We start from the raw sequence: 24,367 nt of genomic DNA on the forward strand, positions 1-24,367 counted from the left end.
GTGGACGCTGGTCCCGGAGCCGCAAGTGATTCTGGGGGATTTAACTCTCATGGGGGTTTGGACCTGTATGTGGCCCCCTGGGTTACTTTGTGGTTTGTTGTTGTGGGGGGGGGGGAGGTGATTGTGTGTTGTTCCATTGTTGTGTTATGCTTAGTGTGTTCGCGACCATTAGTGAGAGTGCTGTGCGTGTTGGTCAGCTGTGCCCTTTTTCCATAGGCGTTGATTACGCCGGGGACGCTAGGGACGCGTCCCCACCAGATTTCGTCAAGGTTGCTAAGCGACGTCAACGTCTTTGGCGGACTATTTCTCAGCTGATCAACACTACGAATGCTGGTAACAAATAAATTGTAAAAAGGCACACCATGTGGAGTTATTTTTGCGTTTTGGCAAGTAGCCGTGTAATAAGCGGGATAATGTATAGAACGTCGCCCGTCATAATCGAAAATAAGCCCCTTCAGGGCGAAGCAAGACACGTTCGCTGCGCGTCGGTGTCCTGTTCGCCCTGTCTGGGCTTATTTATAATGACAGGCGTTATATTCATTATCCCTTACTTATTACATGGCTCTTCTCAATGCTGTAGACTGCTCCATTCACTTGCATGGGCCTTCCTAACGTTCAACTGTCAATTATTTTTGTTTATTCTACTTCATTTAAGAATGCTCGGTTCTGATTGGCTGGGAGGGGTGCATTAATCCGGCATATTGCCCGCTGACTTGTCGGTTCTACTTGCTGCTGACTGAGCACAGTAGATCAATACGCCGCTTATCGTTTTCTATTACATACATTTCAAACATGAGGTCCATTGTACAAATAAACCAAGGAGTGCATGTTTGATCGATCGTCATTAAAGCTGACTTGATACGAATGTAGCAACTACGTTGTTAAACTAGTGATCAGATCCAGCCTTGTGTGGTTCCTATAGAAACGAGTTACCGTCAGCTGAGCTAACGTTATTCACCGTAGTTCTAAAGGGAACAACTTTTCGAGGGAGATGAACTTAAACAGAGTATACATTTAATAAGCATGCAATACGAATAAGAAAATGTACCACTCAACGAGTTCCGGCTCGTTGAGTCAAACCTATGGGCGGCAGTGTAGGGAGAAGGATAAAGCCATGCAAGCCAATCAGAATCCTCAGAATCAACAACAACGAATAACACGAGCGACTTCCTGTTCCTTTCAAAACAAGGCAGCTCACATGACGTTAAGCATTTTCTGGCACATAATGTGACGCTTGCCTAAAACCCTGTTTCTCCCAGTTGACACCACAACACATAATCTGCGTTATCAGATATCTCCACTTTGGCCGGAATCTTTAGAAATAATAGTTTTCTGTGATAAAAACTGGGTTTTCGTGTAAATGAGAGGCCAAACCGCATAGAAATATCTGCGTTTTCCCTTTGTGTAAACGGGGCCAAAGGCAACAACAGCTTGTTCAGAATGCTGCTGCTAGAGTTCTAACAAAGACCAAAGAATTTGAACATATTAAACCAATTCTTAAATCGTTACATTGGCTGCCTGCATGTCAGAAAATGTATTTAAAATCATATTGCTAACCTATTAATCCCTACATGGTTTAGGGCCAAAATATTTAACTGATATGCTTCCACTACATAAGCCTTCTAGACCACTAAGATCTAGACCAATCTGTTAATTATCCCCAGAGTAAACACGAAACATGGGAAAGCAGAATTTACTTTAGTTACGATACAACAATGCTTTTAAAACAAGACTGAAGACTTATGTTTCCTTTAGCTTTCTGCTAAATCTAAAATACATTGCACATTCTAAAATGCCTTTGCCTTTATTTTCTATCTATTTTTAATACATGATCTGATAGCAGAGAGACTGTTAATACACAATCTGATAGCAGAGAGACTGTTAATACATGGCAATGTATTTTTTAACTTTGCCTATGTTTTCTTTTACTGATCTTTTATTTTATTTTATTGTATGACAATGTTTCTATGTGAAGTACTTTGAGTCTTCCTCGTTTATGAAAAGTGCTATATAAATAAAGTTGCCTTGCCTTGCTTTAATAAAACGATTATCAAAGTAGTTGGTTTGCTGCTGACAACCACAAAAGGATTCCAATTGCCCACAAAACACATTTCACTACCGCTGAACAGACCTGTGGGTCTGCGTAAATGACTACTGATGCAGCAGAGTCATGAAGGGTCGAAAGGGTCACTTGATAAAGAGGGGTGGGGTAAAAATAAGAAATGGGATTGGGTCTCAGAGGTCAGGGGGGCCATTTATCAACCGTGCGTAGAAAAGGCTCTTAAGAAGGAAATTTAGGATGTGTTTAAGTATCAAAAGTGCATAAGGCAATCATACGCACATCAGTAAGTAATGAATCTTGATAAATCCCACCTGTTCTTAAGTACCATGCGCGTTCACGCTCAGACCATTTGCATTCAGAAACTCCTCTGATTAACCATATATGGTCACAAACCAGACTTCCCTTTCCTTGGTAAGGAAAGGGAAGTCTGGGGCCCCCTGCTGGAGCTGCTTCCCCCGCAATCCGACCCCGGATAAGCGGTTTGAAGAGGAGGATGAGGTCACAACGCATCCCTTTATCCACCATGTGAATATGTTTTTCCCCTCACCACTATAATGGCAAAGAGAGCGAAGAAAATAAGCTTCTCCAACACTAAAATGGAAACGCTCATTAACGAGGTTGATTTAAACCAAAAGTAACTTTTTGGTTAACTTGATGCAGGAGTCATTACAAATAAAAGAATAACTCCTTTTTTAGGGTTTGACACCAATGTATTGGTTCAAAATTAGACAAAGGAGCAATTTAAGGTTTTCTGAATAAAGGAAAAAAGGGATGTATGTGGATGTTGATTGCTTCATGCATAAGTTGACACTCTTAAATGCTTTGCTTTTTGCTTGTAATATCACTATTCTACCACTAGATTCGGTCCGTACGAATGGTCAGAGGTGTGCTTATATTTATACGCATTCCTAAGTATAAGCACATTTTGGTAAATTCCACACTTTGCGTGGCAATGTTCGTTCGCACAAATCTGTGCATAAGTACGGTTGATAAATGAGGCCCCAGGTCTTTGGGATAAGAGGATAAACGGAGGTCCTCTCTACAGCGATGAACCTCTCAAAGGGCCATGAAAGTTAGGACAGGGAACTACAACCATGTTGTGTTACTGATCGGATCGGTTCCCTTTTGTTGAGACAAAATAGCTGAGCTTCAACACACACACACACACACACACACACACACACACACAAACAAGCCTTTCTTTATCACATTACTTTAAAACCTTCACGTTCCGACACTGTGTATCACTAAGACAAGTATCAGTATTAATCTTATTATGTGTGTGTGTGTGTGTGTGTGTGTGTGTGTGTGTGTGTGTGTGTGTGTGTGTGTGTGTGGCTGTGTTTGTAGCCATGTGTGTGTGTGTATGTGCGCCCAGCAGAGGGAAACTCATCATGTTTAGGGCTCTGCTTGTTGCTGCGCCACCTTGACATCAGGAGATTTAAAGGATTTCACTCCCCAGACATGAGAGACATCTCCAACCTGATATCTCTACTGCTCCACCCATGTTACGGGCCGGGCAGAGGAGAATGCGGACGTCAAACCTGTGTGCATGTCCTTAATATCATAAGGTTAAACGTTACCAGGGCTTGAGGCTGCTATCAGTTTTATTATCAGATACATGAGGTTTCCATTAGCCATTAGGTCACTAAAACACTTTGATCACATGCCTCCTCCCTACAGCCACCCTGCTATGTGAGCCTGCTATCAAGTTGGAGCCCCAAAGTTGATAATCATATGCGTCCTTTGAGACCCTCTTTCCCAGGTCTATTGTTAATGATCTTCACTCAGTCACCTATTGCATCACTTCCTTCAGGGCTTCGCCCTCTTAATTGATCATTGTAGTATATTTCAATGCCCTCTTTCATATATATGACACCACCACCACTGGACCGTGGCAACAATTCTCCATATCGATAGGTGGAGAACGGAAGGTGGAAGAAGGATGTTTATCTGATGTTGTTTATGTGTCACTTGAAGGAGAGTGTGGGCTCCATGAGGATGCCGAGGTTTCTGACCAGGGGGGAGGGAGTGACAGAGTGACCATCGATGCAAAGTGAGAAGTTCTGGGAGGTGGAGAGGATGGATTTTGGGCCAAAGATGATCATTTCAGATTTATTGCCGTTGAGTTTCAGGAAGTTGTGGTACATCCAGGTTTTGATGTCAGTGAGGCAGTTGGCGAGAGTGGAGAGGATGGCAGGAGGAATGGCTGTGGTGGTGATGTACAGTTGGGTATCGTCGGCGTAACAGTGAAATTGAAGACCATGGCGGAGGGGTGATGTGACCTAGTGGGAGCATGTAGAGGATGCAGAGGATGGGGCCAAGCACTGAGCCTTGGGGTACTCCGTGTGAGACAGGGGTGGTGTAGGATTTGTGGTTGTGGACGGAGATGTGTTGGAATCTTTCAGACAGGTAGGAGGTGAACCAGGAGAGGGCAGAGTCAGTGATGCCAATAGATTGCAGACGGCTGAAGACGATGGAGTCATGACATGAGAGGAATGTGAGGTTGGAGATGGGTCTGAAGTTGTTGGGGTCGTCGGAGTCAAGGCCGGGTTTTCTAAGGAGGGGGGTGATGGAAGCAAGCTTAATAGGTGGGTGAACGGTGTCAGAGTTAAGCGAGGAGTTCATTGTGTCTGTGATGAGCGGGGCGAGAGAGGTGAAACAGGCTTTGACGAGTCCAGAGGGCATGGGGTCGAGGGGGGAGGAGGATGATTTCATGGTGGAGGGTATTTTGGAGAGGTCTGCTGTGGTTATGGGTGAGAAGATGGAAAGCTGGTGGTCAGGAGATAAAAGAAGTGGAGGTTCTGAGTCAGGGCTTGTGGCAGAGGAGGTGGCAAGCTGGTTGTGGATGATTTATATGTTGGAGTGGAAAGATTATAGGAAGTTGTTGCATTTCTCTGGGGTGAATGAGGATGAGATGTTTGAGGAGTTTATTAATGTTGGAAAACAAGCATGGAGCTCGAGCACATTTATGTGTCGTGTCCTGTGCTGCACATTCCAGAGCCCTCTCAACGCCCTGTGCTGCCACACTGCCCCCCAGCCAGAGAGCAAAGCATCGGTCACTACCACCTCGCGGCGTGAGGGGATTGAACCCAGTGTGACACCTTTGGCAAGAAATGCCCTGCGTCTCCAGGGTTGTAATGCCAGGAGGCATTGACTGGACACCCTGACTTTCCTGGATCTGTGCATCCTCGGATCTAAGTGGAGGCCATTGGTCCAAACTTGGAACGGCCGCAAGTGGAGGAGGCCCAGTGGCACTATTGAGGTTACTGACGTCAACATTCCCAAAAGCCTGAGAAAGAGGCTGTACCTTATCATCCTGTCCACCCGAAAATGCAGGAGGATCTGGAGTATGGCCTCTACCCGCCGCGGAGAAGGGAAGGCCAGCATTTGGACGGAGTCCAGGGTTATGCCAAGGAACAGTACCTGTTGGCTGGGAATTAGACAACTTTTGCCATAGTTGAATGTAAGACTCAACCTTTCCACATGGCCTAGGAGGGCTGTGGTGTCCTGCTCTGCCCGTTCCCGGGTTGGAGCGCAAATAAGCCAATCGTCCAGATAAGGGAGGATTTGCATTCCGGTGGCTTGCATTGGTGCGAGCACTTGCCGCATGCACCTTGTGAAGATCCGTGGGGCTAGTGATAACACAAATTGGAGGACCCTGTACTGGTAGGCCCGCCCTTCGAATGCGAAGCACAGCTATGGCCTGTGATGTGGTGCTATCGGGACATGAAAATAAGCATCCTTTAAACCTATTGATGTGAACCAGCTTTGCCGTGCCACGGCCTGGAGCACTTCTGCTGTCTTTAGCATTTGAAAAGGCAATATTTTCAGAATACTGTTCAGCCCTCGTCCAGTAGTCCAGTATAGGGTGAAACCCACCCTCTTTTTTTGGAACTGAAAAATACACTGAGTAAAACCCACCTTGCTGTGTGCCCGGACCTGAGCCGTCAGTACCTGCCCCCACGTCCTCAGGCGGCAGAGGACGATTGGTGCCATAACCTTGTGGAGGCTGCTGTCTCGATAGAGATGTAGCTCCCCGAAGGCTAGCAAACTGCTGCCGTGTCTGGTTAGCCTGGATGCCACGATTCAAGGCCTGTTGTGCTGCTGGGCCAAACAGCTTTCCCGGAACTACGGGGAGAGTGCAGAGGGTTCTCCGGCATGGCTCTGATAATGGTGACTGGGCCAGCCATACCTGGCGGTGAGCCAGCGTAAGCAACGACATCAGCCTACCAAGCTATCTGGTCATCAAGGCAAACGCCTGCAAACACGTGTCACTAAGACTCTGTGCTGAAGTATCTGCACTGGATGTTTGCAAGGACTGAGACAGGGCCAGTATCAAATGGGACAAGGAGTTCCCAATACGGCCCATACGTGCCGCTGTGTCATAGCACCTCGTTAATAGGTCATCAGTGATGCGACACTGTGGCCTGGGACAGCGAGCATTCGGCCTCAACATCTCCTCTGGTGCCACAATGAGGGAGGCAATGGTAAGCTCCACGGCTGGCTGTCGGTCAAGTCCATGCTTGCTGGCATTCTGCATTGAAGCCAAGCCCCTGCTGTCACTGGTGTGATGAGATAGAGATCTGCGGTCGGGCCAGCATCTGTGAAGCTCCTCAATATATGGCTGGCAGGGAGGCACAGAAATAATATCTTGTGGCGGGACATGCCTGAAGAATGCACTAGGTGGAGCAATTGCTGCTGGAGCTGCATCCAACCCTAAGCGTGCCAGTGTCAGTCGGACCGCTGGCTTAACCATGGCCGGGGAAGCTTCTGAGCCTGCCCTAGACCCACTCCCTACATGCTGGGAGCCGTCTTCAGAAGCCTGGATAGAAGCCTCTACCTTGCCCTGTCCTTGCCTGTCCTCATAGAACTGGCTACAGGAAGCCCTCGTAGATAGGGCATCTCCGTCCCATTCTGGTGTAGTTGGAGCCTCAACCTCAGGGATTGACCCCTGGGTTGACGCAAACCTAACGGTATGAAGGTTAAAGAGCAAACTCTTAATCTCAGCGAACTCTGACACTAGCTTGTCTACTTTGGCAGCATAACCGTCAGCCTTCCTAGCCTTCTTCCTGGGCGGGGCAGCCCTGGGTGGGGAGCGTACTCGTACCGTTGGTTCTCTTTCAGGCGGGGGAAGCTCGCCTTCAACCTGAGGTCCTTCCACCTCGGCTAGTCTTGCCACTTTCAGCCCATGTGGAGTGAAACTGCAATTCATACACTGATCGTCGGACAGCCCCTCCCTCAGGTGGACCACACCGAGGCATGCGGGGAATTCATCATGTCCATCTTGGGCTAGCAGTGGAGCCATGCAAGTGCGGCAACCATGTGAGCCTAACATGTCGGGGGAATTAAGCTATCCAAAATAGTATTTTTCCAGAGTGAAATAGTTACTACTGAGCGAAAACATCCGACAGTAATAATTCAACAAAAGGGTAGCAACTGCTCAACGTAAGAAACTCAAACTAAAACAGTGTTTTGTTTTTTTCTTTCACAATTAAATGTATTTCTTATTTACCCACTAGCCTTAACCGTAATGGGGAGCTTCTGCTCTTAAATTCCAAACAATGGAGTACACACTTTAACGAGCGAAAACACTCGTCAGGGAGCCTTTAATTAACTGAAACAAAAGTTGTTAATGTGAGCCGAGCTCACCGGCGAAAATACCGGTATGCGGCGTTCATAACATAGCTGTGCGTGACTATTCGCAGCCCTTGGACGACGAATCCGTGGCTCCAACCATGCATTTGCAGGGCAACCAGCAAAGAGTCACCGGTTAATATTGCTTTTATTGTACACTCACATACTTAACTACAGAGTGCCCCTGTACTATCTGTGCACACCCCTTCTGTAGTCGAAGAAAATATCCCAATTGAAAGGCTATGGTTTGAATTTCGTTTTGTGGAGCATGAAAAATTCATTTCATTTTGAGGTGTATATATAACAAGAGGGTTGCACTGTACTGTCTGCGCACACCCCTTCTGAAGCCTCTCTTTCTCCAAAAAAAGAAAACCACGTTTTCTCACGATCAAATACTCATCAATCCTAAAAGTTGTGGCCTTGGACCCGATGTCTGTGTCAAGAAAATATGTGTTTGCTGAACGGTGTTTGCAGATGCATTGATTTAAAAGTAGAACTTATTAACGCTGTATCAGCTGTTCTTTCCCAAATAATTTAACGAACGTTATCATTTACCCTCAAACAAGATTTTGTTTTGGAGGGCTGGGATATACTTTGCTCGAGTTTATTATTGTTATTATTATTATTTTAAGCCTACTACAGTGTTCATTCATGCACCCACTATGAAAAAAAAAAATCCACAATCCACATGCTATTTCTACGCAGTTTCCCACATGAACAATCTTTGACATGATAATATTTAAATTAGGCTAATTGTTTGCATGTTTGTGCTGTGTATAGCGTACGTGTGTAAGCTTATGTTACAGTTCCGACCTGCCTAGGCACGTCAAAATAGCAACACCAACTGCGCCAGTCAGTGGCGCAATTACTTTATCGATCTGTAAAGGCCTGATTCCACCGGAAGCGTTACGACAACGTTACGGCAGCGGCACGTCTTGGCCGTGGTCACCGCAGAAGATAGGTTCCACTCTAATCAATGAGACCATTTCTATCGGGCGCGGCTGCGGAACGTCTCAGCAATGTCCCAGGAGCGGCTCGCCGTGCCGCAGCGCTATCATTCCGTAGCATTTTTATTTTTACCGCAAGCCGTTGCTGAACCGCGTCAATTTCAACAGAGCAGATCGAGCAGGGCAGGAAGTGAAAAAGTAAAAGCCATAGAGCATCCGGTCAATTTTCAAAATAAAACACAATACTCAGCTCATGTAGCCTATCACAACGTCATTTATGTACCAAATCATCCTTTTTATAAGGGCAATGGCCGGAAGGACAAAGCGTGGGATTTAATTGCAGTCGTTTTGGGAGTGGAAGTTGAGTACATTAGGTTTAGGATTATCGCGTGATCTCGTGATCTCGTGTGAATACGGCTGGCTCGCAACGCACGTTGCGCTGCCGTAACGCGCCCGGTGGAAATGCAAGCAGGGCAGAGTCGCAGCCGTAACGCTGCCGTAACGTGTCCGGTGGAATCCCCGGGTAAGATCGCCTCTGCTTTTCGTCGACACGCCTCTCAGGGCACAAGTGTAGTTGCGCGAGTTTGCTGCGGGGGAAAAAAGCTTTGCGCTGGGTGCAAACTAGTTGAGGCAAGTGAAGCAAGTTCTAAAAAAAATAAATAAAAATCCGCCACAGCTTAAGGCCCTGTCCACACGGACAAAAACAATCTTTCTCAGCATTGCAGGAATTTCTCCGTAATGATGGACTCGTTGCACAAAAGCATCTAGCTGTAGAAACACTGGAGTATATATTCCAGTCCTATATGTGACACTTTTTCTCCACCAAAAGAATGGTGGAGCATGCGCATCAAGCTTGCGCGCTGTATACAAACATACAGTAAAGGAGGAGAAACCAAGAACAACAACAGCAGTTGTTAAACTTTGTAGAGCAGAAAAGGTAGTAATTACATTTTCCAAGGGGCTGTATTTAAAGTTAGAAAAATAATTAAATTCAAATCAAACAAAAACAAATTACACGGAAATCTAACAATGTCATCGTTTGCGTATCTCCTTCTCCCTGGGACCTGGTTTCAATAGAGTGCGTTAGCAGGCACCGGGAATGCCGGGTCCGTCTGGACGTTCACCCAAACGTGCAAGAAAAATCGTATCCGTGTGGACACGGCCTAAAACAGTATCTGTTTTACACACTGTGTTTTTGGACTGAACTGCAAATCTGTTTGTTGTGTCCTGTGAAAGTAATTAAGTGTGTCGTATCCAACAAGCCTCATGTCCACCCCTTGATGCCAGTGCTTGTCTTAGGGTGCACTCACACTAGGCCATCTGTACCGTGCCCAAGTCTGTTTTACACCAAGTGCACCCCTAAAGTCTAGATCGTTTGGCTAGTGTGAGCACGCCAACCGTACTCAAGTACAGTTCAATTCCGTGGCCTGAGCACACTTCGGAGAGGTGTGCTCTCCGAAGTTAAACAATAAACATGGTGGCAACTGGTTCAAAAGTGGGTTGAAGTTGGTGCGATAGCGAAGTTGATTCTTTGATAAAAAATCCCCCGTTCGTCACGGCGCAGGCTTTCTTGGTTCACTGAAGAAGGCGGGGCTGCGCATGGAGTCTAGAACTCTTTAGAATAATTTTTGCATACTAACATCCCAAATGTTGTTTTTTTCTTATGAATGAAGACACCCACATGCCAGAATAAGTTCACGTCTGAGTGTAGGCTACAAACGCGATTAACTATTTTCTAAGTACAAAAACAGCAAATTTTGCTGACCACTTGTTTTCTATCCTGCCAAAAGCCTTGTAAGGACAGTTCCTGTGTGTCTCTCTCGTAGATCGCACCATCTTTCAACGTCTTTGTTTAATAGGACTGCATCACCTTTTCTCACATGATCAGCAGCTCGCAGATTTCACTTTCCCTCCAGTTAGAACTGCTCATGATCATAGCGCTGTGTTGTCTCTGTGGAGAGAGCGCAGCAACATCTCTACCCAAGCAATAGAGATGGGGGGGGGGGGCAATCGTACTTGAGTACAGTACAGATGTCAAACGGACTTGGACACGGTACAGATAGCCTAGTGTGAGTGCGCCCTTAGGCAGGACAAGGCCCAGGGTAATGACCAATCAGGAGCCAGTCCTGGCTGACCTGGCAGAGGACCCCCCTGACACACTCTGACACGTGTGTGTGTGTGCGTGTGTGTGTGTGTGTGTGTGTGTGTGTGTGTGTGTGTGTGTGTGTGTGTGTGTGTGTGTGTGTGTGTGTGTGTGTGTGTGTGTGTGTGTGTGTGTTTAAGTTGTGCGACTGTTCATGTGTGTGCTTGTCCCTCACCGGTCACAGGTGCAAGCCGCCATCACCATCAACAGGTTGTAGATGATGAAGGTGAAGATGACGGCGGTGATGGTCCCACGAGGGATTGAGTAGCTAGGGTTCTTCAGGTCCCCTGGGCATACACACACACACACACACACACACACACACACACACACACACACACACACACACACACACACACACACACACACACACACACACACACACACATTAAACTAAACCACATTTACAAGCTGTCGCCACACACAAATACATCACACTAAAGGCCGATTCATACCTCCGAATTACCGGCATCGACAATCGCAAACATGGCATCAGTAGATACGATTTTGCAAGATTTGACAATATCGTTGATATCGATATATGCGTTACAATGGTCAGTTTCCGCCTCAAGTGTCTGTGTTTGCCTTGGAGACTGTGAGCGCGACCCCTCCCCCTCCCACTCTGTCCTACCGAACGTGCGCAAAGAGAGAGGGGTCTGGCCTGCAGACATCCACCCACACGCTTCAGACATCCACCCACACGAACTTCCACTGCAGACATCCACCCACAGAAACATCCACCAGCAAACCGGAAATTGCAAAAAAAAAAAAATGTTGTTTTGCACTGCGCAAGCGCGAGTTGTAAATTCTATTGCCAACGTGCGAAAGGGACGGGACTGCACGATGCTATGTGACACGTTCGGTTCAGCTGCACTTGGAGGTTATGGTAGGTGACTATTCAAAACAGCGATACAATTATAAATGCACGAGACTTGCATTTCTTTACCGATCTATTAGTTTCATTAAGTTTCGATTTTTTCATCAAACAAATAACCGAACGTTACACCTACATGAAGCATTTCTTGGTTTAATCCACACTGACGTGGATAACGCTAGCTAGGTTTCATTTTTGCAAGATAGGCAAACGTTGTGTAGCCTATAGTCTGTCTTATTAAACGATTTTACAGATTTGTAGATGTGTTGCGAGTGTAAACGTTTTTAAGATGTTGACTTTTGACAGTCATCTGTAGACCAAAACAGAGTTAAGTTGTGATAAAATAATGAGCTTGTTCCGCTTTAACTAGAGTTGCACCTATCAGCTGTTGATCTCCGCTGTGGTGGCTGAGAAGTGTGATATCATTCAATCGACAAAATCGATCTTTAAATATTCGATCTGCCTTTTAAGTTCATACAATCTGTTTATAACTAAGAGATCATAACACTTAGTTCAGTTAAAAGGGGTAAAAGAGATGAAAAATGCAATAAAACTGATAAAAGTAAATGAATTACTGTTATAGCCTACTATCCTGTCTCAGATTCTAAATGTTCAATGTCCCCCAGTCAATAGGGTGCTGGGGCTCGGACAGTTCACAAAACATATGACAGAGAGAAACAGATGTAAAGTACAGTATGAGGTAGAAATATATCTTATTATTAATGATATGCCAATAATAGATAAAGTTGATGCTCTGAAGGGACAATAATTGCTGCACCCACCTAATAAATATTACGTTTTTCCATTTTTCAGCCTGTTTCGTGTAGACTACCACTACTGAATTACCGACCTTTATATAGTTTGCTGTGCTGTGAGAATGTATCGTCTTTGATCTTAATTTTTTCTACAATTACAACATCAATTGTAACATTTTTTTCCGTCTTTTGTAGGTGCATCGCTCGTTTTTTAACGATGTTTCAATACCAGAAGTCACCATTGATTTTCAGGAAGACATGGAGGTCTTCCCTAACATGACAGCTGAGGAGGATCTTCAAGTCAACACCATGTTCCTGGGTCGCTGGGTGGACACTCATTGCTGTGTGTGTGTGTGTGTGTGTGTGTGTGTGTGTGTGTGTGTGTGTGTGTGTGTGTGTGTGTGTGTGTGTGTGTGTGTGTGTGTGTGTGTGTGTGTGTGTGTTGAGGTTCTGAGTTCGGTTATCTGTTGAGTGTATGACGCGCTTCTGAATAAAGTGTTAAAACATTTACAATGTTTTGATTTTATTATGACTTTACTTATTTACTTTGGTTACACACAGAGCTAAGTTCAAACACAGACTTGAGTTTGTCGTATTTAAAAATGGGCAAATAAGGTGGTCCAGCAGCAAGGTAAGACAATATTATAGACAATTAGAGCCAGATATAAAATGAAGGATAGTTCAGAGTAAGAATGTAGGAATGCAAAAGTGCAAATAACATATGATAAATATGTTGGAGTGCAGTCGAACCTTATGATATTAAGACAGCAGAATGTAACATAACTAGACCTAATATAAATATGTCAGGAAAGGAGAAGCTAGAGGAATTGTTCTAACTATTCCTGTCTACTTAGTTGCTGTATTTTAAATAATAATTAGCCTCAATCTCTAATGCCCTTCAGTTTTACAAAACGAGTATCAGTTTGGGTCCTATCAAATATTAAATAGAGATGATTGCAGTAAACACAGAAGGAATTCTGAATTAAGAATTCTAAAAAAGAGTATATATATAGAGTGTATTTACAGAGAGAATAGCCATGAATTCCAGCTTAAAGTCAACAGCGAGTGTCAAGTCTTCTGTCTAAAACCGGAAGCGTTTATCCGATTTTATACCATAATTTATTCCGTTCATGTATGTAAACACATTACGTAATGCACGTTCATTTACGTTAACACATGACGTAACGCCCGATTTTTATTTTATTTTCAGATTTTGCCCGTTAATTTACGTAAACACATAACGTAACGCCCGATTTATTTATTTATTTTCAATTTCGCCCGTTCATTTATGTAAACACATTACGTAACGTAATGTGTTTACATCATTTTTATTTTATTTTATTTTCCGATATATATTTTTTATTTTCTGATTTCCGGATTTTCATCCGAAATCAGCGAAAAAAACGGCACATAAAGTGTAGGCCTACACGGCAGTGGCATGTGACACCCCTCACCAACCCGCAGATTATCTCCTCAAAATGTTGCGCCATTTTTTAAATGACCAGTTGCAACTCATAGCCGAAGCAGGTGAACAATAAAATAAAAAGGTCACGTATATTGTATAATCAACATGGTCTCACAGGAATCCGTGAAATGACTACGGTCGGATGCTTAACTCGAAATCCGTGGCCACATCACAGAAACACGCCGATATCCGTGAGTGAGCCATGGAATAACAGTGTAATTTACTTGCATTGGAGCAAATTCCGTGGCCACATCACGGACAATTGAAGTGATTCCGTCAGACCACCACGGATTTTGAGTTAAGCCCCCGCTGTGGTCAAATGTGGCACACACACAGATTGAAACGGGAGCACACACACAGATTGAAACGTGAATCTGTGTGTGTGCCACGGAATATCATTGTCATTTATTTGCATTGGAGCAACTTCCGTGGACACAACAGGGACAATTTAAGTGTTTCAGTGAGACCACCCCGGGTTTTGAGTTAATCCCCCGTGGTCGACTCGCTCGTTGAAACGGGGATCCGTGTGTGAGCCACGGAACATCAGCGTCATTAACTTGCATTGGAGCGAATTCCGTGGCCAGATCACGGAAATCGGCGTGTTTCCGTGATGTGTCCACGGATTTCGAGTTATTTGTCCGTAGTCATTTCACGGATTCCTGTGAGACCAGGTTGTTTATAATATAAGTATAAAACCTTAAATACAATATATCTATACATCTTAGATATTATGCTACTCTCTATTTTCGCGAATGGTTGGACTTGTGACTCTTTACTGCCGCCTCGATTTCCGTTGGTATTGCTCTGTTTCTCCCGGAGCACTCCGGATTCGTAAGCTCAGAAGCGACGGACCCTCTGACGGACGAAACAACCTCCGGGACCGGACGAAAGGGTTCCTATCCGTATTTACCATAGGGTGTGAATGGGCCTTAAGTCAACCACAGATCCAAGCTGGTCACAGAGACGCACAAACACACACAACAGACACACACACAAGCTGAAGTGCCACACACACACCCACACACGCACCCTTGCCCCTCCCTAACAATTATGTTAAAGAGCCCATGCCATTAAAATCACATTTTTCCTGTTGTTTGTTAAATAACATAGGTCTGAATAAGTTTGTGAGCTGTGGTAAGTTTGAAATCTATGCAGTTTGTCTGCTGAATGCAATAGGCAATGAAAGGAAAAAGGCAGAAGAAATGAGCCGATCTGGATAAGGTGACACTGTGATGTAGCGTTGTCAAACTATTATTCATGGCCCTGCCCACTTGGTTGGTTCGTAACCACCCACAAGAATTCTGAAGGAGTCGTGATTGAGCTAGTGCTAAATGCTAATACGTGTATGGTAGTTGCTTAGTTCGTAGTAACAGGCTAGTTACAGAATTTTGAATGCAATGGCAGAACGACATCGAAGTACATGAACTGCGACATGCTGCCTGCCGCCGGTTGCCGCGGCGCGAGGCACCACCGCCGCGAAGCACCACCACCTGGCAGCGGGCAGCCGGGCGGTGGTGCCTTGCGCCGGCAGCAGGCAGCAGGCAGCGCGCGGTTCTGTCTACTACAGATTGATGTGGAAGTGGAAGAACCAGAGACGTCGGAGAACCCGACGAAGTCCTTTGTGATTCATTATATCGTCTGGACGTGCACACAGCTTTTGGCCGTGATAATATGTATTATTTGATATAGATATCTATGTATTATATGATATTATTTAGATATAGAGCTCCAGGACTGTAACGCAAGTGTTGTACACTTCCTTGTTATTTGGATAACCGTTCTGCTGTTGGTGTGATAACACGTCGGACTCTCGTCTATGGTATTTCTACACCTAGACTCGTAGTGGGGGTTATCTCAGCCATGGTTGAGAATGAATTGGCGGAAAGGAACTTTGGCTTTGACTCCCTGAAGTCATGAACCACGACATGGAGGAGAAAGGGATTTTTGACCGCGGTCGTCTCCCGCCGGAGCCTATGGACCACCGCCTCGGCTTCAGGATGCGGTGATTAGCGCTGACCGCTGCCGAGGCGGCGGGAAGCAGGGCTCAAGCGGGATACATTCGCGGCCAACAATCCCTTTCTCCTCCATGTCGTGGTTCATGTAGCCTACTTCAGGGAGTCAAAGCCAAAGTTCCTTTCCCTCAATTCATTCTCAACCATGGCTGAGATAACCCCCAATACGAGTCTCGTTGTAGAAATACCAGAGACGAGAGTCCGACGTGTTATGCCATAACACCAACAGCAGAACGGTTATCCAAATAACAAGGAAGCGTACAACACTTGCGTTACAGACCTGGAGCTCTGCTCTATATCTAAATAATATCATATAATACATAGATATCTATATCAAATAATACATCACGGCCAAAAGCTGTGTGCGCGTCCAGACGATATAATGAATCACAAAGGACTTCGTCGGGTTCTCCGACGTCTCTGGTTCTTCCACTTCCACATCAATCTGAAGTAGACGCGGTCGTTTGAGATTCATAATAACCTATCGTCTGGAGGCTCACACAGCTTTTGGCCGTGATAATATATATTATATATTATATGATATAGATATCTATGTATAATATGGGTTTCTACGAGCCATTGCGATACATCCACCGTAAACAGAGCGCATGGTACTGTCAGTGGCTACAAGCTGCTCAGGGCCACACCCCCACCCCCCTCCTTGACCTGCCTTGACACGCCCACCGTATACAGAGCGCATGGTAGTGGCTACAAGCTGCTCAGGGCCACACCCCCACCCCCCTCCTTGACCTGCCTTGACACGCCCACCGAAACAGCGTGTTTGGGGGAAGCTCAATGTGCGACTGTTTCGGAGTGACTGTAACTCTGCACCACAGCTGAATTTCGGGGACGTCTTTGAATACTGTGTTTGTGGCCCACTAATACCTATATTAAAGCATCATAAAATAGAATAGCATGGGATCTTTAACAAGAATGTGGGCTAAGCAATTGGCATGCTTTACATTTTCCCTGAAGCCGTTCATTCCAACCTAAAATGCTGTTGTACATTGGTGATCGGGCATTGAGTCAAAAAGGCTTATCACATCAATGATTAAGGGACTGCCCACGAAAACGAATTCACACACACACCGTTGGCAGTACCTGATATGTTGGATCCAGTCATAATGCCGGTGCAGCCATTAAACACGACAGCAAAGACAGTAGCAAAGTTCATCATCCTCCCTGTGGTGTAGTCCACCCCATATCCGGCTGAGAGAAGGAAGAAAGAAAACCCACATTATACACAAAAAATGTAAGGGCATATGGAACCATAGACAGTATAGGGCGGTCAAACATGGCCAGGAACACCAGTTTGGGGGGGGGGGGGAACTTCATGCTTCGTGCTAATATAAGAGAATACTTCTTCACACACGTGTTGTGAAACAATCAACATCTGGCGCATCAACTGTTTCTGCAAACAAGAGCCAAGCATTTGATTTAATGGGACCAATAGAGAAAAAAACAAAGTCTCTCTTTGATACAGCACGCTAAGGCTTATTACCTTAAACACACACGCACACACACACACACACACACACACACACACACACACACACACACACACACACACACACACACACACACACACACCTTCCAGGTTTCCGAGCAGCGTGTCCAGCTTGAACCCGGTGAAGCGAGCCATGGGGCTGCTGGTGTTGCCGGGCAGGAAGGCGGAGCCGGGAAGCGTGACGTTGTGCGGCCTGACGGAGAAGAAGCTGACGAACACGGTGCCCAGCGAGAGGATGACCACCAGGAAGATGACGAAGGTGGCGCTGGCATAGATGTTGGCGCCCACCAGGCACACCAGCAGGCAGAGCAGAGCCACGGCCGTACCATACAGCAGGGACCACCAGTACCCCGACGGGAGCACCTGGTGGGGGGAGATGGGCAGGGTGCCGTCTGGTGGACAGGGGGGGATAACAGTGTGTGAAAGAAATACTGCACTGCAAAAAACACATGCCTCCATAGTTAGATTTTTTCTGCAATAATTGTAATAACGTTTTTTATTGGAAACAGAATGGCTCTGAAATAAGGCAAAAATATTTGAAACAATATCTATAGATTCATAATTAGGCTTAATTATTTGAAACAATATCTATCGATTCATATTCCTTATGCAAGTCATTAAACAAAGTGAGGCAGTAGGTGACTTATTGGCGGCTTGATAGAACACAAGAGAGTTTCAGAGCTAAGCTAGCAAACGGCCTTGAGGACCCCTCCCGCTTCAGCCTGGTGGTGGGCCCTCCTTACCTTCAGGCATGCCAAAGGTGGACTCAATGGCCTCCACCAGCCCCAGCACGAAGAGGGCACTGGCACACACGTTACCCAGGAAGAACATGAGGCCAATGCTGCCCCCGAACTCCGGGCCAAGGGCTCGACTTATCATGTCTGGGTCAGGTTAAGGCTACAAACAGCTTCACAGGTAAACATATCGAAAAAAAGGATGCTTTGCAGTTTGTGAAGAGCTGATAGTGGGGAGTATGGATGCCTAACTTATTACATATAAATGTATGTGTGTGTTTGTGTGTGTGTGTCACTTCACTTATCTTTCTTTCTTGATTTAACCCTGCTAAAATATCTACACTGCTAGTTACTGTTCCCCTTTTCTTGGGATGCCGACAATCCCTTACCTGTTTGTGAACAACAATGGTCATACAAGGAAGTTGTATGATACATGTAATGGTGATCATTACCCCATTTGCACAATGCTCCTTATGTGAAGAAAACACATTATTATTATGTGCATTATGTCCTGTCTCTCATATTCTATCTGCCATCATCAGGAACTTCTGCGCCTTAAATAGTTAGAAAACCCTCAAAACCCGTCTTCAGGTAAACCCTGTTCTGTTAGGGTGTGACCAGGTGCGGTCGAACATTGATGTCTTATTTTCTATATAAAATGCGATGCTATATTAAATCGCTACCATCTGCTATAAACGCTTTTCCAGTGATTGTTTTGTGTGCTGGTGTGCTTTGACAACGTTTTACAACCCACCTCACACCTGCTCCTGTGGACCCAGTGGTGTCTATACAACATTTACAACCATTTTCTCCGCCTCAGAGTGGAGGCCTAAAACCTTTTCTATGAGCTCTACTTTTAACCTGCATTAATTACCTTTTGATTCCAGGGACAATATATGTATTATATAATTTGGCTGATTTAAAAAAGAATGATACCATCTGCATTGACCACCTCTTGACATACTTCTCTATGAATCAAATTGTGCTGGAATTGTTTTTTTTCTATTTTTGTTCATTTTTCACAACCATTGGAGTAAAAACATGTGCTAGAGTCCAGCAGCTGTTTCATGTACAACACATTGGGTATCCCTGTGTTTATGAACCCACAAACACCCCCACTATCGGGTCCTATTCTGGAGCAGTTCTAGTATAGCCATTCAAGGCTCTTGTGTAGTGGTCACTATGAAATAATTCCTTTCATGCAAGTTGGCTCAAATACATCCTATATAATGTAGGCCTTTACAGAACATCTCTGCATGGTACTAAGCGTGGTGGTGGTTCTACAAGGTGGGTCTCAGCTGGAGGATACAGTAAGCCCCCCCGGCGTCCAGGGCCCCGTTGGTAGAGATGGCACAGACTGAGAGCACAGTCATGCTGATGATGAAGTAGGCCACCACATACATGGCTATGGCCTGGTACAGACCGCACTGCCCCACCATGAAGCCTGGAGGAGAGAAACACGGATAGGAGACAGTGGGACAGAGAGAGAGAGAGAGAGAGAGAGAGAGAGAGAGAGAGAGAGAGAGAGAGAGAGAGAGAGAGAGAGAGAGAGACAGACAGTGGGACAGAGGGGGAGAGAGAGAGAGAGAGAGAGAGAGAGAGAGAGAGAGAGAGAGAGAGAGAGAGAGAGAGAGAGAGAGGGGAAGACAGACAGTGGGACAGAGGGGGAGAGAGAGAGAGAGAGAGAGAGAGAGAGAGAGAGAGAGAGAGAGAGAGAGAGAGAGAGAGAAAGAAAGAGAGAAAGAAAGAAAGAAAGAAAGAAAGAAAGAAAGAAAGAAAGAAAGAAAGAAAGAAAGAAAGAAAGAAAGAAAGAAAGAAAGAAAGAAAGAAAGGGAGTGAGAGAGAGAAAGAGAGAGGGGAACAGTGAGAGAGAGAGAGAGAGAGAGAGAGAGAGAGAGAGAGAGAGAGAGAGAGAGACAGACAGTGGGACAGAGGGGGAGAGAGAGAGGAGAGAGAGAGAGAGAGAGAGAGAGAGAGAGAGAGAGAGAGAGAGAGAGAGAGAGAGAGAGAGAGACAGACAGTGGGACAGAGGGGGAGAGAGAGAGAGAGAGAGAGAGAGAGAGAGAGAGAGAGAGAGAGAGAGAGAGAGAGAGAGAGAGAGAGGGGAAGACAGACAGTGGGACAGAGGGGGAGAGAGAGAGAGAGAGAGAGAGAGAGAGAGAGAGAGAGAGAGAGAGAGAGAGAGAGAGAGAGAGAGAGAGAGAGAGAAAGAAAGAAAGAAAGAAAGAAAGAAAGAAAGAAAGAAAGAAAGAAAGAAAGAAAGAAAGAAAGAAAGAAAGAAAGAAAGAAAGAAAGGGAGTGAGAGAGAGAAAGAGAGAGGGGAACAGTGAGAGAGGAACAGAGAGAGAGAGAGAGAGAGAGAGAGAGAGAGAGAGAGAGAGAGAGAGAGAGAGAGAGAGAGAGGGAGAGTGACATTAACGTAGTAAAATACAGAAGTTGACTTTGACCTAACTGGCAGACACCCCCAGACACGGTCACGGTGGTTTTACGGACCACCATTAAAGACAAACTGATAAAGATTGCTGTTGTTCATTAGCCTTTGTTCAGAATTTGCAGAATTATATGGTATATAGTTATTCCATAGGGTCTGTTTGCATGTGAGAGAGTTTGTTAATCTCCTGATGTGAGTGGTGGTTCAGCCCAAACAGTGTCGGTGAGGAGGTGTTATAGGAGGCGTTCACAAAGGGGAAGTTTGAGGGTTGCAAATCATTTTTCACATCCACAATGAAACCAGCTGTTATTCCCCACAACTACTGTACTTCCTTTATAAAACACACTTTCATTTCTGTTGATCGGTGTAAAATAATGTGTGTGTTTGTGTGTGTGTGTGTGTGTGTGTGTGTGTGTGTGTGTGTGTGTGTGTGTGTGTGTGTGTGTGTGTGTGTGTGTGTGTGTGTGTGTGTGTGTGTGTGTGTGTGTGTGTGCCTGTGCGTGTGTGTGTGTGCCTGTGCGTGTGTGTGAGAGCCAAAGCAGCAGCTGAGTCTCACGAGACCTGGGGCGAGCACGGGGGTGATCAGAAGCCCCCCTTCCCCCTCCTCCTGAACCACCACCACATTCTCAAACGCACGCACACACAGTTTAGTCAGAGGATAGTCCTTAACGATGTTAACGGTTTACGACAGCAAAACAATATGTTCTAATTTGTCTGAATTGTTTTCTGTGAGTTTGAGGGATATGAATCTGATGTTACTGTGAATCCTCTAAACACTGTACTAGCTGTATGAAGTGTGAAGCACCGTGGAAAGGGTGTCATGCGAACCTGATTACCGACTGAGACATGCAGGCTCTGCTCTTCCAATCACACATCTGAATGGAATGCTAAACAAGGCATGTTGTGTGCTGCTGCGCGGGTGTATGTGTGATTCTATCCGGAGCTACATCTCACACATTTGGTCATAAGTTTGATGGTTACCACAAATTGTCCCTACTATTAACTTGACTTGTTGAGTTTGTTGAAGCACATCAATACATCGGTTAGGCTGCAGTAGGAGGGCTTCCACCAACACATGCCTGATCTCAGTTTGGTTCTTAATGCTCAACCAAAATAATAAACACTTTCAATGCGAAGAACAACTATGTATTGTTCTTTTGAGGATGTTGAGATGATGATGATGATGAGCGACTGATGAAGTCACATCCCAGCAGCATCACTTACCTATCCTGAGGAAGACCACCACGCTGAACATGGACAGCAGGGTGGGCACCACCACGCCGAAGAACGTGTTGAGTTTCTTGGGCTGACTGGTGCTCGCCGGCCCCCGTCTGGGACCGGCCGCGCTCTTCCCCCTGTCCCGGGACGGGGGCACCGGCAGCACCCCCGCGGGTGCCTCGCTGCAGCTGGCCTCGGAGAGACGGTAGTGGAGGAGGGGGGTCTTCTCCGACATGACGACCCTCCGCTTCAGAGCTGAACAAGTTCCCCTGGCTGTCTGACGGAACTCTGTAGGGCATGTGTAACCATGCGTAACGCGCTCACCAAAGGCAAAAATGCGTAAAATGCTCCATCGTCTCAAATGCGGCCCATAGGCGGATGGTCTAACTATCTGTTATCTATCTATAACAGTCTCTCCTCTACAACAGTACAGTAGGATGTGGGCTACCGGCTCCAACCTTGCCCGCCTATCTTTAAAGAGTAGCAATAGTTTCCACTTTTCGGCGAAAGAACACACTTTACGCGATAAAGTCAACGACGTGTGGGAGCGAATCAATAACCCACGACGTGTGGAAGCGAATCAATAACCCACGAGACCATCACTGTCAGTCAAAGCGTCCCGAGCCGCACGGTCCGGTCATGTGACGCCGCGGGGCTCCAGCCTGTTGACTGGTCACGTGACGCGGGCCTCCTTTCCGCCCTGCAACATTCCTCTGAACCCGGTGTTAGTGCGTTAGACCTGTCCTACATATTAAATAACCCAGTGCATTAGTCCTGTCCTACATGTTAAATACAGTGTTAGTGAGTTAGTCCTGTCCTACATGTTAAATAACCCAGTGTTAGTAGTGCATTAGTCCTGTCCTACAAGTCAATAACCCAGTGTTATTGAATTAGTCCTGTCCTACATTGGATTTACATCTTAAATAACCTAGTGTTAGTGGTGCATCAGTCCTGTCCTACATATGATTCGCATGATAAATAACCCGTTGTTGAATGTAAAAACTAATTTGAGGGAGGTGTATGGAGTTTGTGTTTGATGAGCTTGTGTTTGATGAGTTTTTGTGTTGTTGTTGTGTTGGACCAGAAGGCATTGTGTACTGATTGAATGGTTGTCTACATCAACTAGTCAACATTGTTTCATCTAATTGCTAGTAAATAAAATGTATTACATTTATAACACTGTAAGTTAACACTATATTCACAAACAAGTTATAATTCTAAATCTTTATACAATATAACTTATAATTTTATAATCATACCACAACATTATAAATCTTTCAGGAGCTAGGGGTTCAAGACCACAACCAAGTGGTTAACACGGTGCTCACATACCACGAGGCATCACAAGGAGAATCACGGGTCTGGACGTTCATCACACAAGATCTCCAACCCTCACTCAACACATCAAACAAGATAATCAAACATACATTCTATCAAACTAATTGACATGTTTTGTTTTGATGCAAACTATGAAGGTGTTCCCTGGTGGCGCCCATCTTGGGTACAAATCTAAACTGATCACGAGTAGCACTGAAATTAAGATATATTTTATGCTAGTTTTACGACGTGTGGTAAGTAGGCAGACACAAAGATTAACAGATATAAAGTCAACAGTCTAATCTGATTAAAATTCATGTGTCTCTCTTTTCACATTCTCTCCCTCTTTCACACCCACTCACACACACCCTCTCTCCCCAGTCTCTCTCTCTTCCACACAAACACTTTATTTTAAGTGCTGTAATATCAGTGGCGGATCTAGGGGGTGGCAGGGGGGGGGTTTGATTGACTGATCAAAGATCATCACTATTCAAAGAGGTATTCCATGAGCTGTTCAGGTTTTGCAAAGGTATCATTGCCATACCTGTGAGTAAAGCTGACTGTGAACGAAGCATTTCCACACTCAAACTGGTCAAGACCTACCTTAAATCTACCGTGGATGATGTTCGACTCATTAATCAAGGAGTAGAGTCAAGATGAGCAAAAGCCCTGGATTTTGGTGATTTTGTGAATCGCTTTGCTAACTACTGTTGTAGGATGAACCTATGGCTAGTTAATGTATTTTGTATATATTAGAGGCAGGGATTCAAAAGTTTAAAAAAATTATGCTTTGCAATTGTGTAATTTATTTTCTGATAAATTTTGACTTTTTGCTTTTACTGTGTTAGATCAGAAGGTCAAGTTGGTGGATTTTTTTTGAAACAGACCTGAAAAGCTGAGACCAACCTGCACTTGCTGTCAATCTATACACATGAGGCCTTTAGAAATGTGACATTTAAAATGAGACAGAAGTGAACAATTACTGCAAAACTGTCTCTGAGTCTCTGATGATGTTTTTGGATATAAGAAAAAAATAGCTAATAGGTAACTGCAAGAAATTGATAGAGTAAAAGTGTATTAGACGATTAGACCACTGTCTGAATTAATATTATGATGCAGAGTTACAGTGTGTACATGCCTTAAATATTCCTTTAATTTCAAGAAGCCTTAAATGCCATATGTAGATTTATGTGCCACCCCAAAATAATCTCTGGTCTCAACCTGGCCACTAAAAATGTTCTAGCTCCGCCACTGTGTAATATATA

The 24,367-nt window shown here is 45.1% G+C and overlaps 1 protein-coding gene across 1 annotated transcript in view; it reads right to left on the bottom strand.

The window, feature by feature from the left end:
• Positions 1 to 22,413, bottom strand: part of zgc:153039 (uncharacterized protein LOC767698 homolog) — a 111,004-nt gene extending 88,591 nt beyond the window's left edge. Inside the window, exons 1-6 of the mRNA XM_056611203.1 lie at positions 21,792 to 22,413; positions 19,446 to 19,580; positions 18,146 to 18,283; positions 17,486 to 17,794; positions 16,997 to 17,104; positions 10,965 to 11,076 (exon numbers count right to left, since the gene is read on the bottom strand). Coding sequence (XP_056467178.1) covers positions 10,965 to 11,076; positions 16,997 to 17,104; positions 17,486 to 17,794; positions 18,146 to 18,283; positions 19,446 to 19,580; positions 21,792 to 22,020 — 1,031 coding nt within the window. The 5' untranslated portion in view covers positions 22,021 to 22,413. The remainder of the gene's footprint in view (positions 1 to 10,964; positions 11,077 to 16,996; positions 17,105 to 17,485; positions 17,795 to 18,145; positions 18,284 to 19,445; positions 19,581 to 21,791) is intronic.
• Positions 22,414 to 24,367: the final 1,954 nt, after the last annotated feature.

This window comes from Gadus chalcogrammus, chromosome 16, assembly GCF_026213295.1.
Source record: "Gadus chalcogrammus isolate NIFS_2021 chromosome 16, NIFS_Gcha_1.0, whole genome shotgun sequence".
NCBI lineage: Eukaryota > Metazoa > Chordata > Actinopteri > Gadiformes > Gadidae > Gadus > Gadus chalcogrammus.